Source organism: Chelonoidis abingdonii, chromosome 6, assembly GCF_003597395.2.
Source record: "Chelonoidis abingdonii isolate Lonesome George chromosome 6, CheloAbing_2.0, whole genome shotgun sequence".
Classification (NCBI taxonomy): Eukaryota; Metazoa; Chordata; order Testudines; family Testudinidae; genus Chelonoidis; species Chelonoidis abingdonii.
In genome coordinates this window covers 71,459,702-71,476,875 of record NC_133774.1, presented here as the reverse complement: position 1 = coordinate 71,476,875, position 17,174 = coordinate 71,459,702, and the positions used below count along the sequence as shown (strand labels likewise).

The 17,174-nt window shown below is 42.7% G+C and overlaps 1 protein-coding gene across 2 annotated transcripts in view; it reads left to right on the top strand.

The window, feature by feature from the left end:
• The window catches only part of TMEM232 (transmembrane protein 232), a 133,798-nt gene that overhangs the window by 86,201 nt on the left and 30,423 nt on the right, over positions 1–17,174 (top strand). For both annotated transcript variants that reach the window (XM_032770080.1, XM_032770081.1), the window contains one exon: positions 8,665–8,912. In XM_032770080.1, the coding sequence (XP_032625971.1) occupies positions 8,665–8,912 (248 nt within the window). The remainder of the gene's footprint in view (positions 1–8,664; positions 8,913–17,174) is intronic.

The following is a 17,174-nucleotide window of genomic DNA, read 5'->3' as shown; positions in this document are numbered from 1 at the left end:
TGTCATCTACCCTTCCTTTCTTGGGGCTAGGTTTGTGCAACACTTACTCACACTGGTGAGTACTTATTCACATGAGTAGTCTCTCAAAATAGTGGCATAGGGAACAGTGACCCTGGGATGCTATCCAAACTCCCAAAACAATTAGATGCACACAGCACCTTCTACACAGATGCTCTGGAGTGCAGAGAGAGTGTAGTTATGCTAGGCAGAGCTGACTCAAATTATGTAGTGCAGGGACTGTGATATAGTGTATGCAAAAGGTAGCAATGCTTGGGGAGAGCTTTGCATGACAGCAGCGTAATCACGCACCCTGGGCAGTAGTCCTCACTCCAGTTGAGGGACTCACCATAGAAAGTATACCCAGAGCAGTTAAGGATAAAGGAAGAATACAAAGGCAAGTGTCTCAGAGGGATGGTACAAGGAACTCCATGGCAGCTAGAAAATCATTCTGTCCATTGCAGTGAGGCAAATCCATTCCCTCAAGCATCTCACTTCTCAAAATGTAGCTTGCCCTGACTTGTCATATCAGACATGGACAGTGTCCTCAATATGACAAATGCCATGGTTCATACTCCAGCTGTAGATTTTACTATTCCTTCTGTAGGAATTAACAACAATGGATGGAAGTACTCCAGCATGTACAGACAAGGTGTTGTGCTTGATGCAGTTTTTGGTCAATGTGATGTGATTTCCTTTGTGCCTTTGTTTTCACCAACAATTCTATGCAGGACAGACTGAGGGATGGCAGTGCAGAAGGCATCCTGCTCTCTCACAAGAAGAAGTGTATGCCATGCTATGCAGATGTGGGGGAATATGGTGGGGATTTGTATAGTCATCCTTATTTCTTGCTGAGATGATCTGTCACCATTTAACTATCCTTGTGACTGTACCATAACTGATCCCAGTGGTGTTCCTCAAACAGTGATGGCCCTGACTCTCACAAGTAGGCATAGCACCAGGCTATGGCCAGTAAAATGCTTAAATAGTTCAATAAGCAGCTCCTGCAATTTCCCCCCCTCTTTGCCTATAACATTGCTAATGCTAATACCAAACAAATAAACTGCCACCCACTGGCTTGCAGTGGGTGCACACACACACTGTGACTAACATGGCTGATCACAGTAAGGTAGTTGGTGTGAAGCAGTCACCTGTTGTAGTCACTCTGGAGGTGCAGTTTCGGGTGCACACTGCTGGGGCTGCACTAGCCCTTTGGGATACAGAGACCCCCTTCAAAAATTATCTGGTGGATAAGTTTCCACAGGCACACTCCTATTATCGCCTTCTGGCAGGTGCAACCCACCAGTGTCTGAGTTGCCTGTTATTACTAGTGGAAATGGCTGATTTAGCACTTTTTGAAAACATTTTGAAAGTTCACATCCCCGTAGGGTGCACACTTGGTTACAGATCTGGGCACACCAGTGTGACATTTTATACCTTGGGGGGAGTGCCCTGTAACCCCCATATTCCTCATTTATATATAATTGTGACCTCGCATATAAAGCATGCCATGTAAGGTATCAGGGGGAAGGTTATGATCTGCTGAAAGTCACTGTTTTATCTAAACATGTATATAATTAGTGCATGAGAAGTTATGAGATTGTGTTGTATGGTTGTCAGTAAAACATGCTGTAAATTGGGGAATCAACCAGATAATAGCTCCACAAAGACAACAGCAAGGAAAGTAACCAATGCCTGGGCAGGTATCAAACAACCATCAACAGCCACTGTCCAGCACGGGCGCTCCAATTCAATGACTCAACTGCATAAGACCACACTAGGGGCATTGCTCAACCTTGCCTGGGGACTCAGCAATGCCAACGAGACATGCCTGGACTTGCATTCTTCAAGCACATGGACTAAGGGTATAAAACATAACACCATGGCCCCATGCTTTGCCATTTCTCCTACCTCACTCCTCTGCTACAAGTAACAAGGACACTCAGAAGACTGAAGACTCCAACAGAGGAGACTGGCCCAGGTTTCAGTGGTGAAACTTGTTGTGACAGGTTCTTCCCCCCTTTGGGGTGCCACCTGGAACTGGGGTACCACTGAGCCCACCTGACACATCAGCCTGGGTTCCCTTAACACTGTACTGTTTTGCAGCCTGTCAAGCCCTTCCCCAGGCTTCAGACTGCACTTTACCAGTACACATACAGATAGAGACACACCCAGCTGCAACTATACACACAGATGCTGAGATCAGCTCTTCATGGGAAGGCTCAGCTAAGGAACAATCCAGTTACTCAAGTGTACCCCCATTCTGGAGTGTAAACCCAAAATTATACCATCTTGCACTGCACAGAGAACTATAGAGCATAAGCTCGAGAAATTCGCCCTCTCTCTCAATGTGGAGAGGAATATACACAGCTTTTTGCCCCTAGTTATGATTTCCAGACACACTGGTTTTAGATAAAACACATGCAAGTTTATTAACTAGATTTTAAGTGATTATAAGGGATAGCAAACAGATCAAAGCAGATTAACTAGCAAATAAAACAAATCTAAGATTAATATACTAAAGAAACTGGTTATAAGTAGCACATTCTCACACTAAATGTTTTAGGCAGACTGCAGAGAGTCTTGAAGGCAAGCTGCATTTGCTTTCAGCTTAAAATTCCAGATCTATCTTTCACAGACAACCCAGACAACCCTTTAGCCTGAGCTCAGCCCTTCTGTCCAGTCCAGTCTTTTTGTTCTCAGGTGTTTCCAGCAGTCCTCTTTCTTGGGTGGGGAGTCAATGAAGAACAAAACATGATGATGTCACTCCTCTGCTTTAAATAGTTTTTGCATATGGCGGGAATCCGTTGTCTCCCAGTTTGAGTCCCACCCCCCCAGTCAATGGAAAAAACACTAGTATTATCATGGTTCAGTACCAGGTGACTTGGTCACATGTCCCTAACTCAGAGGCTGTTTGCACAATTCCCCAGCGACGGCTTCTGGTGGGTGATTAGCATCTTCTAAGACCTATTGTTCTCTCCAATGGCCATTCCCAGTGAGCCAGCTAGACTGATTGCATTCGGTCTAGTGGGCGTTCCCCAGGTGTAAACACATTTGTAATAGATGCATACACAATATTCCTAACTTCAGATACAAAAATGATACATGCATACAAATAGGATAATCATATTCAGTATCATAACCTTTTCAATGATACCTCACATGACCTATCTTGTATAAAATACATCATAGATAGACCATACTCATAATATCTCTATGAAGACTATTGGGGCTGTGGTCAGATGTTGGCTGCGTGTGTGTTCATTCAGTGTGCTGTCCCAGCTCTGCACAGATAGCGGAGATAGAAGACCTCAATTAAACTGCCCAATAAATCCAGAGACTTGATTTTCAGTGAAGACATGTGGCCTGGTTTATTGTTGACGAAGCACGGTAATAGCACCTGGCAGATTCTACGAGGATACTAAGACATGTATGCTCATGACTGACAATAGACGCAGCTCAGTCAGTGGCGGGACTTTCCACTGCCCTCTAGGCTGGCCAAAGATACTCCCTTTGAGATTCATCTTTATACTCCGATACAAACATATTAGTGCTGCCCCTGACATCGCTAGTTATCACCCATCATCTTGTATATGTTGGTTCAATCAAAACATCTCTGTTACATACTGTCATCCTGACCGTATCTTTTAGGAGAGGTCAGTGTGTTCCTGTTATCCTTGGGAAATGTTTTTGTACCATTCTTGATACTGGGATATTCTGATACCACTTGATATCAGGGTGTATTTGCGTGAGCACTTTGACTAGTACGTCTTAGGAATATGTATTTCTGAAATATCAGTCCTGTTCTTCCTAAATTCTGTGAGCAGGTCCTGCCTCATACCAGACATCTTATAAAAGGACTTATGTCTCAGGCTCACTTCCTACTATGGGGTGTAGTCTCACACCTGCATACTATGAGCTGCAATATCCAGTGGGGTGAGAAAACTGCTTAATCTAGAACAGAGGCAGGCAAACTTTTTGGCCTGAGGGCCACATTGGGTTTCCAATATTGTATGGAGGGCCGGTTAGCGGAGGCTGTGCCTCCCCAAACAGCCAGGCATGGCCCTGCCCCCTATCTGACCCTCCCTGCTTCTCCCCAGCATGACGGCGCCCCTGGGACTCCTGCCCCATCCAACCCTCCCATTCCCTGTCCTCTGACTGCCCCCCTTGCCCCATCCACCTCCCCCCATCTTCCTGACTACCCCCCGGGACCCCTGTCCCCATTCAACCCCCCTGCTCCCTGCCCTCTGACCACCCCAACAGTTATCCACATCTCTACCCCCTGATCACCACCCCAAACTCCCCTGAACTAAATTCAACCCTCCTTTCCCTGCCCTGCCACCACACTGCCTGGAGCACCGGTGGCTGGAGGCGCTATAGCTGCTCTGCCTGGCTGGAGCCAGCCATGCCACCGTGCAGCACAGAGCACTGGGTCAGGCCCCAGCTCTGCAGCTGCACTGCCCCAGGAGCTCACAGCCCCACTGCCCAAAGCATTCCGCTGGCAGTGGAGCAAGCTGAGGCTTCATGGGAGGGGGAACAGCAAGGGAGGAGCTGGGTGCTAGCCTCCCAGGGCAGGAGCTCAGGGGCTGGGCAGGAGGTTCCTGCAGGCTGGAGATGGCCCGTGGGCCATATTTTGCCCATCTCTGATCTAGAAGTTGCCCAGTCTAATAGGGTTGAGAATTTAGACTGTGTCCTTATATTTTCTTTTGGTAACCACACTGACTTTTTGCCTATCACTTATAATCTATCTTTTGTAATCAATAAACTTGTTTTACTGTTTATCTTTACCAGTGAGTTTGCCTGAAGTGCCTAGTAAATCTGCTCTGGTTTACAAAGGCTAGTCCTATGTCCACTTTCCACTGATCAAGTGGCGAACCAATTAAATTTGCACTGGTAGTCTTGAGCAGTGCAGGACAATATATTCCTGAGGTACAGTCTGGGAGATGGGGGGATTTGGCTGGTGCCTTTTTCTGTGTGATTCATGAGTGGCTCTGGGAGCATTCATGCAATCTAGCTGGGTGTGGGGCTCCACATGCAGTTGTGCTGAGTGATAACAGCGCCTGGAGGCTTTGTGAGAGATAAGCCCAGGCTGGAGAGTTAAGGGCACAGCTGTGCCACAGTTCCAGGCTGCACCCCAGGGATCCTGTCACACCAGATGTCTCCAACCTTTCATAAGATCCCAGTTTCATGCCAGTGAAATTGGTATCATGCTATGGACATGCGTTTACTAACAAGACTCAAACGTGCATTGTTACTCACAGTCCAAAAATAATAAATGCAGATATTTACAGAGAAGCAGAAACAGAGCTCTAAACTCTGATACCTTCATTTGGAAAATCAATAATCCAGACTAAATTGTGACCCTAATGTATGAGAGGAAAATAGAAAATTGCCACATACACACACTAGCATAATAAGCAAATGTTAATTGATGTACTTTGATTGTGATAGTTCCTGGGAGATTTGCAATGAGCAAGGCTTTACTGTATGGGCAATTCTACAGCATATGCTGGAACATCTAGGAAGAGTCATCATTTCTAAGTACTTTCTACCATCTGCTAGAAAAACTGAAATATTGAAAGGTTTTTTTTCTCCACTTTCTCTCTGACTCCTCATATATACAACTGACTTCATTCTTGCCATTTATGACCCATTAATATTTTGCATAGTTACCTTTTATAAAAGTCAGTCTTCTATATATTTTATGCTACTGAATTATATTATAGTTATGGGTACAGGAAGAACAAAATATAAATAACTTTCCAGACTGAGAGAGCCAGCCTCATGGATTCATTGCCTTACACCCACATTTTGTGCTGTAGTTCAAGGATAGAAAGTGCTATTTACTGAAACAGATGTCAGTCATTTAAAGTTTCCTCCTAAAGTCAGAGGCCTCCAGCTTTAGCTGTGCCTAATGGCTACTGGGTGCAACTTTGGGCAGGGCATTTTTGGGTTCCCTCCTCACTCCTCTTGCCACCTGGGGGCAATTTGATCCTTGGCATAGATTAGGAAAACCCCACAACTGCTCTAGACTAACCACAACTTTCAGTAGCTACAAAGGGCCATCCACCTTGATGGAGAAAAGCTGTATTACAGTTATGCCCCATTTCCCCCTCCAATCCAATAACCACCGTGGTTCCTCTTTGCAGGGGACTGCTGGGAGAATGGCACAGAAAGTATCTATGCCACTGTGGGAGAAGTGGGAGAAGATCCAGGTGCTTTCTAGTCCCTTCATACCACAGGAATGGCACAAAGGAACTGGCTTGGAGCTGAGGGTTATGGCCACAGACAGTTCTGTATTAGCTTACATCACTCTCTAGCAACTCTCTTTGGTCACCACAAAGTGCAGCATTGATAGGTTCTAAGGGGAGTTAAGTCTAGGTCTCCTGTGTCAGAAGAAGGTTGTTGTAACTATACTGGGCCTTTCAGAAGGGGAGACAGAGTTTGGTAAGGGCTTCATGAAGGACTTGGAAAAACTACCAACGTGAAGAAAAATATTTGTTTTGGTTTTAAAAACAGCAGATTACCACTTATCTTGTCATGTAGAAATCACCTTCAGGGAAAGGGTGAATCACTGTCAGAGAGACTAATGTAATATGTTGACCCTAAAGCAAGAGGTTGCATATTAGTTCCACTGTGAACATGGGGGAAAATCTACAGTGGTTCTGTTTGCCACCTGCTCGAATCCAGAGGCTTTCTTATTTTTTTCCATATACCCAAAAGAAATAAAAGGTGTGACTGACTGTGAACACATTCTCTATTCACTAGGGAAAGCAAGCTCATGTATAGTTGTTCCATGTTCACAGTTCTTCTACTGAGGAGAGACAAGAGTTCATAAAGTGTCAAAAAAATGAAGTGCTATAGTATTTTTCCCATTTCTATATTAAAGACAGCCAAAACAATTTTAATTACATTTGTACACAGGCAAATTTGATGGGAAATTGTATGCTGAGTGTGTGCATAGAATGAATATTTACAACTCAGTTATAAATGCTTGAGGGAAATAAAAACAAAAACAGGATTTATAATGGAAATGCTGTCACTAGATAGTTATGGCTGTGTCACTAGCAGAAGCTGCTATAAAAAAATTAAAAGGTTTAGGAACTGAAGTAAAATGAAGTAACAAGTTGTACAGTTACTAACTCTTAATTGTTTAAATGTACCTACATAATGACATTAATAAATGTTACCCAAAATCAGACTTCAGTAATGCTAAGAAGTATGATGGAATGAAGACAGCTTTTTTTGTATCAATGTCAATCTGTTTACCATTACAAGGTTTGAGAGGCATATAAAATGAAGTCTGACTGGTAAAGGGCTACACAAAGATTTATAACATTCAATAAATAGTTTCTCACTGGTATTTTAAAACAGAATAGACAGGATGCAACATCCTATTTACTTTCAAGAACGAGCAATTATATTATGAACATAAAAAAGTGACTGATTATAACACTGTGTGACATTTTGAAGCTAACAGCTTCAATGGTTATAACCAGATTCTGACGAAGAAAAATATGCCTTATGGGCATCTCTAAGTTAAAACATCCTCAGAGAAGAAAAGTAATTAAAAACAGTCAAGGACCTCACCAAAACAAAACAACAGGAACAGAAACATGATACTAGTGGGTTTTGGTTGTTACTATTAAAATATAAAAAACTAAGAACAAATGAAAAAAAAGTCATTCCTCTCCCAAAAACTGTGTCAAATTTGTAAGCAGTATTTTTGTAGCTATGTCAGTCCCAGAACATTAGAGAGACAAGGAGAGTGAGGTAATATCTTTCATTGGACCAACTTCTGTTGGCAAGAGAAACAAGCTGAGCCAATAAAAAAATATTACCTCACCCACCCTGTCTCTGTTCAGAGTTGGTAATTTATCTCTTGTATAGCTAATATCCTTCTGGATTGAGGGATAGTTTCAGATATTCAATCAAAACAGTTATATCTATCAGCACAGCAGTATATTGGCACACAAAATGTCCCATTTAAACGGAAGGGACAAAGTTCAAAGTTTCTGAAACTGAGTGCACATATTTTTCATGTGCCTCTATCTGCATATATAAAACTAAATTAGCAATAATTGGAAATGAACATTTTACACGTGTATGTCATGTACTCAAATTCTGTTTTACTTTGTGTGCACAAAACTACCTGTTTTCATGCTCTACTGCACATGCAATTTGAGGCCATATTTCAAACCATGCCTCTCAAAGTTTAAAGAATGCCTGTTTGTAAGATTGGAGAGTTATTGAAAATGCCTTCACAAGGCTCTTTAAAAAGGTTTCTAATCACAAAAAAGAAAAAAAGATATAGAAAGGTGAGATTTAAACTGGTATAAAAAGTATTAACTTTTTAAAACTTAGAAGTGCCTATTAATGTTTCCAAAGAGGGAAAAAAATGCAGAAGTTCTTATTTTCATCATTTTGTTCTATAAACGTAGGCAAATAATCTATAGTATACCTTTTATTTCCCTTACCTCACCCCATATATTGACTCAAAGGAGAAGCACTGAATCAAAGTGAGCCACGGAAAACAGAAAAACATTACATGCCTTATTTATAATTCTCCCTGTAGATAGATTATATCCCAGATCATTTTTGCCATTACCTTGTTTCTAGCAGTTTATTGTGGTAGGTTTAATTTTGTTTTTCCTTTTCATTCAACAGGCTGAGGCAAATGGTCCAGCAAATCCTTTTATTAGTTCAAGTACAAATGCTCCATCATCTTCCAGGACCTTAACCGCCTGCCAGTATGTGGGCTGGAGAGTTGCCAATGTACTCTCCCAGGTCTACTTACCACCCATTGGTCCCAGCATCCCTCTGCCAAGCAAACCTAAACAGAAGCTATCTCCTATGCAGTATCAGCACTCAGAGCAGTGCGATGTGGCGAAAAGAACTACACGTTCTTCTCTAAGGTATTTGTTTCCTACATATAAACCTCTGTCCCTTCCCCTTCACACACTCCATTTATTCTTCTGTTTATAAGGGAGATATATAGTTCCCAAGTTAATGATATTTATATTTAAAATTCTTATAACACTTTCTAGTCCCCTGAATTCAGCATCTGAAAGGGTTCAGCAAAATATATTTGGAGTAAAATTAGTCTGGATCATGTCTAATTTTTATGTTAAAAGGCTTGTATGCTTTGCATTGGAGTTGCCTGGCTATATGTCATCTCAGTCTCTCATGCATTATTAAGTTTAAGAATAAGGTCTTTTAAAAAAGGAAACATTTTGCACACCAAAGTCATACAATTAAAGACTTTCTGAATTTATTTTAAGAACATGAGAATGGCCTTACTGGATCAGATCAAAGGTCCATCTAGCCAAGTATCTTGTCTTCCCACAGGGGCCAATACCAGGTTCCCCAGAGGGAATGAACAGAACAGGTAATCAAGTGATCCATCCCCTGTCGCCCATTCTGGCAAACAGAGGCTAAGGACACCATCCCTGTCCATCCTTGCTAATAGCCATTGATGGACATATCCTCCATGAATTTATCTAGTTCTTTTTTGAACCTTGTTATAGTCTTGGCCTTCATAACATTTTCTGGTAAGGAGTTCCACAGATGGAAGTATTTCTTCACAAAATGCAGTCAATTTGTTGGTTTTAAACCTGCTGCCTATCAATTTCATTTGGTGACCCCTAGTTCTTGTATTATGAGAAGGAGTAAATACCACTTCCTTATTTACTTTCTCCACATTGGTCATGATTTTATAGACTTCAGTCGTATCCTCCCTTACTTATGTCTTTTCCAAGTTGAAAAGTCCCAGTCTTATTAACTTCTCCTCATACGGAAGCTGTTCCCTACCCCTAATCATTTTTGTTGCCCTTTTTCTGTACCTTTTCCAATTCCCATATATCTTTTATGAGATGGGGCAACCACATCTGGACGCAGTATTCAAGATGTGGGTGTACCATGGTTTTATATAGAGGCAATATGATATTTTCTGTCTTACCTATCCCCTTCTTAATGATTCCCAATATTGTTCCCTTTTTTTGACTGCCTCTGCACACTGAATGGATGGTTTCAGAGAACTATCCCCAATGACTCCAAGATCTCTTTCTTGAGTCGTAACAGCTAATTTAGACCCCATCATTTTATTTATATATATAGTCCCACGCAGACTGCGAAGAGCTACAAAATGATCTCTGGGCAACAAAATGGCAGATGAAATTCAATGTTGATAAATGCACAGTAATGCACATTGCAGAATGTAATCCCAGCTATATTTTATATGTTGCACGGAGATCCTTTTGTAGCTCTTCCAATTCTGCCTGGGACTTACCTTGAGTAATTTTTTATCATCTGCAAATGTTGCCACCTCACTGTTTAACCCTTTTTCCAGATCATTTATGAATATGTTGAATAGGACTGGTCCCGGTACAGACCCGGGGGGGAAACCACTATTTACCACTCTCCATTCTGAAAACTGACTATTTATTCCTACCCTTTGTTTCCTATCTTTTAGCCAGTTACCAATCCATAAGAGGACCTTCCCTCTTATCCCATAACAGCTTACTTTGCTTAAGAGCTTTTGATGAGGGACCTTGTCAAGGGCTTTCTGAAAATCTAAGTACTCTATATCCACTGGATCCCCTTTGTCCATCTGCTTGTTGACTCTCCTCAAAGAATTCTCACAAATTGGTGAGGCAGGATGTCCTTTTACAAAAAAACATGTTGACTCTTCCACAACAAATTATGTTAATCTATGTGTCTGACAAGTTTGTTCTTTACTATAGTTTCAACCAGTTTGCCCAGTACTGAAGTCAGGCTTACTGGCCTGTAATTGTTGGGATCACCTCTGGAGCCCTTTTTAAAATTGGCGTCACATTAGCTATCCTCCAGCCATTTGGTACAGAAACTGATTTAAATGATTGGTTACAGATTATAGTTAGTAGTTCTGCCATTTCACATTTGAGTTCCTTCAGAACTCTTGGGTGAATGCCATCTAGTCCTGGTGACTTATTACTGTTTAGTTTATCAATTTGTTCCAAAACCTCCTCTAATGATACCTCAATCTGGGATGGTACCTCAGATTTGTCACCTAAAAAGACTAGCTCAGATTTGGGAATCTCTCTCAGATCCTCAGCTGTGAAGACCGGTACAAAGAATTCATTTAGTTTCTCTGGAACAGCCTTATCGTTCTTGAGTGGTCCTTTAGCATCTTGATCATCCAGTGGCCCCACTGGTTGTTTAGCAGGCTTCCTGCTTCTAATGTACTTAATTTGTTTTGCTATTACTTTTTGAGGGACAAAGTTCCTTTTGAATCAGGTGATATAGCAACCCAGTTTTCAGGAAGGTATCCAATAATCAAAGTAAAAAAAGATAATTCAGGATTGTACACTGATTTAAATGAACTCTTTTTGGCCCAGTCCTGTCATCCTGCCACATATGAAAGTAACGTCAAGGATCTCAGTTATATTAGTAAACATGTATTTTATTCCAGGAGGAAATGAAGTGAAATGTCCAGCTGCAAGTTTAAAAGATTCAGTGCATGGGCAAAATTCCAATATTTTACTATTAATCCTGGTACAAAAAGAGAGTTACAAAAATTAACATTAAATGTCTAAGTTGTATATATGGTAGTGTGTGTGAAAGGACTGCAGGGCCCCTAAAGACTTCAGTTAAGCCTTGTATGCATATGGCTTTTTTGGTCTTGCATGCAATTTGGTTCTTAATTCCTCTCCTGCCCCCAGAAAATGTGATTCTCAGTGCACATGTACAGTGCATAAATAGGTATGAGATTACCAGGTCTGTGCACAATTTCATGCATAAATAGCAAAGTGGGAGTGAGAGAACAAACCATGCTTAGAGGTTAGTTTGAAGATTTGACCCAATATGATCAATGTATATATCATAATTTTCTTTACTTGTTTGTGCTGTACAGGTTTTTTTTCTGAGCCATACTCCATTTCTCATTTTATTTTTGAATTGCTATAGTGTGCTAGGTTAGTTAATATTTGTATAGCCCCTTGAAGGTGAAAGGCATTATATAATTGCTATTATGTAATTAAGAAGTCACCTTCACTTAGAACAACTTAGCGTAAAAATAGAAAGCATGTCCAAGGTCAGCATGAAACATCACTTTCTAACTCGAAGGAATTAAATATCTATACAACTTCACTTCAGACTAGCATAGTAAAGGTCATACTCTAATATGACTACAGGATATTTTAAAAAAATGTTCTTTCAGCTACAAATAATCCTAACAAGCTAGGCTTTCTGAAGGGTGGTAAATTCTTAGAAACGTATAGCAATGGTGAAAATATCCTTAGATGAGACAGCTACATATAAACATGCAACAACTTCTGGCAATAAATAAAGCATGACTTTTTCCACATTATCAAAGAGAAAATGTGTCAGATCTAAACTGAAGTATGACTACTGTCTGTTGCCTAAAGGAGGAGGACTATAATCCAGAAATTCTTGATGCTAGTTTTTGAAGTCATGCACTGCTGATTCAAGATCCAGAAAATAATTCATAGCAATTACAGTAATTCAGGTTCTGAAAGCAATATGTAGCCTGGTAGGCTCACTGAACAGAGACAAGTTTGTGGAAATGGATTTTCAGACCCTGATGACCTAGATTTGCAGTGTTCTTGTAGCCAATAATATCCTTGTAAAAGTGCTTGAACCTTCTCTTCGAAGCCTAAAACTGTGTGATGCTCAACATGTGCAAGTTAAATTAGGCCTCTATCAACTTTTGCCTACAGCCCTCTTCAATGATCTGCTCATTTTGGCTGGCACCCTCAACCACCACCCTTATCAACTCAAGCAAATGGGCCTCAGAGCTGTTCTAAGATGTGCCTATCTGCAACATCCCTCCCACCCTTTCAGACACTCAGGGATCACTGGAGCACAGTGATCCTCTTGCTATGCCCCTTTTCTCTCAGACATGCTCTGACATATCCCTTCCATCTGGCACCAGGCCATGGGATGGCCACCTGGATACTCCCCTTACACTAGGAGAATCCCCATGTAGCCAGTGACGCTGCAGCAATGTAAAGGAGCTGGAAAGGAGAGTCAGGGGCAAGAGAAGCCAATGGAGCCATGCCAGTTTACACCAGCTGAAGATCTGGGCCAATATTCTTACTGTAATAGGAACTCCATGTCCAGCTCAATACAACAACCGATTTAAAAATATTCTTTTCAGCTGCTTCAAAATATCATGCATGGGAGAATCCAAGGGAAAGGAAATTACTGATATGAAATGAGATGGGACTGCAGCACCTTCATGGCCTGTGACCTGCCTCTCAGTGAAGTGAAAGGCAGGTTAATTACTGATTTAAAAACAAACCAACCCCCACACTGAGTCATGCCACAGCCTAAGTACAGCAGCAAGGCTCTGACAAAAAGAGAGTGATAAACTATGATGCATCTCACATACTGCAAAATGCTAGAAACCTAACTGCTGAGACATGTCATACTTGATTTTCCATTGTATCTGAAAACCAGTTGGAACTCTTTCAGCTTGTGTCATCAGCCCTGGTGTAAGAAAGCAGTAGGTTAACTACTCTACCACACCCGCACTTCCTTGCCATCCTGGCCCTTCCCCACACCAATATACTGCTTCCCTCTCCTTACACTGGAGCCACATCCACCAGCCTCCCACCAGTGCAGAGTTCCTCTGTGAAGAAAGAAATCTCCATTAGCTATCTCTGGCCACTTTGCCCTGCTTACACAGTGACATTAGCAGACCAGAGGAAGCAGGACCGTAGTTATTTCCATCTCATACCTACCCAATATCTACTCTATCTAGAAAGAAGGGTGAAGATATATTGTCAATCCTGGTTATGCATCAGAGTATTCGTCTACACTTTGCCAATGTGGTTTGCAGTCTTCTTAATCATTCTGGATCTTCCACTGCTTTTAGAGTCTCAGGTGACAGCTGGGCAATGTAAGTGCACTTTTCATCTATGGTTATCCTTGTGTGCTGCTGTTCCTCCTCAACAAAGACCTCCTCACAGAGGTCTATGACTTTAACATTAAGGCTAGAGTACTGCTTAGAGCAACCCTTGAAAAGGACACTCTGCTTAGAGCAACCCTTGAAAAGGACTCAAACTCATACAGCTACTCCCCTGAAGTGTAACAAACATTTGAGGGCATAACACTAGCCCTCAGTGATCTGTTCTAGATATTAGTAGCAGGTGGCAGTGTCAGTTAAAACCAAAGTGGTCTGTAACCCAGTATCTGAGAGACCATCTCTTCACCAATATCCTGCTCTGGGAGTAAAGATCTGCCAGATCACTCTCACAGCCAGTTCCAGTCAGAGCATTGTGAAGGACCTACTCAGGCTGGCAGTCCATCTGAATCTGCTTGGCAAGCATCAGGGAACAGCACAAGCTCTTTTTTTAGCCAGGCTTTTCATTGAACTTTATAATAAGGAATGTGGTTTATAAAGAAGCAGGTGTGCTGTTAGCCTGCTGATTGGTTATTGAGTGCTTTTACTGATGTATAGCACCTAGTTGCTTTAGAGACAGGTGACACTATATATTTCTAAACCAATAAATAAGTATGTTGAGTAGCTGCTTTGAGCCTTTAGTTCCAACCAGTTACTATGCTGGCCTGTGTTAGGTGTGATAAGAAAACTCATTCAGAATTTAACAGCCAAAGAGAGGCACATGGAAGTCAAAAAGGAGCAGCTAGAGGCCCACAGTTATAGTTTAAATACTGCTTGTATTTGCTAAAGCTCAAATACAGAAAGACTAGAGCCAGATGTGCGTGCATCCCTCCTCTGCCCCCGCCCCCACTAGTCAGTACAAGTTCTGCTGATCTGATAATGTGGAGAAATGTGTGCATTTTTATTTTATAGTCATTTGTTTTTCCAAACAAAGGAAAAAATTGTGCCAGCAGTGGATACTAATTTTGACAGACTGCCTCACTGTGTTAGCATCTGAAAAACAATATTAAAAAAAGTCAGATGGAAAAGGTTTAGGGCAAAAACATTTCCTTTCTGGCCAGGCTATAAACAAATTAGTTCCATTTTCTAGCTATTTCTACAGTGTCTTCCTTAGGAAATAAGAGACTAGATATGCCAGCAAGGGTGAATCAAGCCAAACTTAAGGAGGTAAAAATTGTCTATCACTACTCATAGCCTTTAAGGTCAGAAGGGACCATTATGATCATCTAGCAGAAGGGTAGGAGAAATGTACCCCCGGAGCCCTGCTGGTGGAGGCTGACCTGAAATAAGTTGAGTCAACAGCCCATGCCCCCTGTATAGCCAGTGCTTCTACTTGTAGATGCATATACCTGGAGACCAGAAGGGACCATCCAAGTTCATCTAGTCTGACCTCCTGCACACTGGCCACAGAACCTCACCCACCCTCTCCTGTAGTAGGTCCATAACCTCTAGCAGAGTTACTGAAGTCTTCAAATCTTGATTTAAAGTCTTCAAGTTACAGAGAATCCACCATTTACTCTAGTTCAAACTAGCAAGTGACTCATGCCCCATGCTGCAGAAGAAGGTGAAAAACTCCCAGGGTCTCTGCCAATATGAGTTCAAGGAAAATTCCTTCCTGATCCCAAATATAGTGATCAATTAGACCCGGAGCATGTGGAGGAGACCAACCAAGGTCTGGGGGACAGGAGCTGTGGGAGGGCATTTTTGAGGGCCCTGCAGTCCCAGAGTGGCCTGGAAGATTAGCAGGGAGCCAGGAGCAGCCCGCTGTGCTTCCCTCACCCCAGCCCCAGCCATGTGGCTCAGAGAGGGGACTTGGGGGAAGGGATCTCCCCCACACTCACCAGCAGCGGTGGAAGCGGAGCAGCCCAGCCCCAGTCCACTCCACTCTGCCAGCTCCCAGCCGCAGGGCTCCGCTTCCCGCCACCAGTGAGTGCGGAGGGCATCCTTTCCCCAACCACTCCGCACTCACCTGTGGTGGGATGCAGAGCAGCCCAGCCCCAGCCAGCTCCACTCCGCCAGCTCCCAGCCATGGTGCTCCACTTCCCACTGCAGGTGAGTGTGGGACCTTTCCCCAGCTGCCTCCCAGTGTCACGGCTGGAGCCGCGTCCCTCTGCTTCCCACCACAGGTGAGTGCAGGGGGGCATCCTTTTCCCAACCTCCCTGCATTCACCAATGGCAGGAAGTGGAGTGCCACAGCTGGGAGCTGGCAGAGTGGAGCGGACTGGGGCTGGGTGGCTCCGCTTCCTGCCACTGCCGGTGAGTGCCTGTCAGGGGGTCAGCTGGGGGGGTGGATAAGGGTCTGAGCAGTCAGTGGACAGCGGTCTCTGAAGGGCATAGTCAGGGAACAAGGAACAGGGTGGGACAAAGCAAGTTTGATATAACACAATCTCACCTATAACGCGGTGAGATTTTCTTTCTCCTGAGAACAGCGTTATATCGGGCTAGAGGTGTAGTTCTTCTCTGCACCTGTTCCAGTTGAATTAATATTTCTTAAACCTGGGAGACCAGAAATGTGCCCCTTCCTTCCGGGAGAATAGGGGTTAAAAGAGCCATGCAACATTCTAAGACTTCTCTAGGCTAGTGTCCATAGCCTAAGCCCTCTGCTATATCAGTAGCATCCTTATAGACAGCAAACTTGATTTATTCTAACTAGTATAGGGCCGATGAAAAGACAGTCCGGGAAAGGAGGAGTGCTAGAAAACAATTTTTCAGATGACATCTTTTTGTGTGATATGTCTTTACTGAGTTTGGCCTTCATTTCTTGACATGGGAAAGGCTGACTGGCAACTTGTTTAATTAGATGAGTGTGCTTAGAAAGTTTTTTTGAAACACAGAAATAAGCAAATAGGTCTGTCTGACAGAAGCCATGATAGGGTCTAGAGAAGTAGCATGAGTAAGCTAGCACCAAATAGAAAACTTTTCCCAAAGTGCTTTTCCTTTTATTCTCAAGTGTTTTGTCAGATACTAATGCTTGAGGCTGCGTGTCAAAATTGTAGGTTAAAGGCTTGATCCACAAAGGGACTTAAGTTCATAACTGCTACTTTAGGTGGCAAAGTCCGACATTTTGGGACCACTACCATTCACAAAATCAGTCAGCTACCTAACCATGTAGGTGCCTATGTGTTCTCCATTATAGTCCTCCAGGTGCCTGAATTTCAGCAGCCAGGCAGGTGCACAGCCACCTGAGTCCTGACATCATCCAGCAGCTTGGTCCCTAATTAATGCTTTAGTCCCAGTGGGATTCACAAACTAGGTGTTTCCCCATCTATCCCTT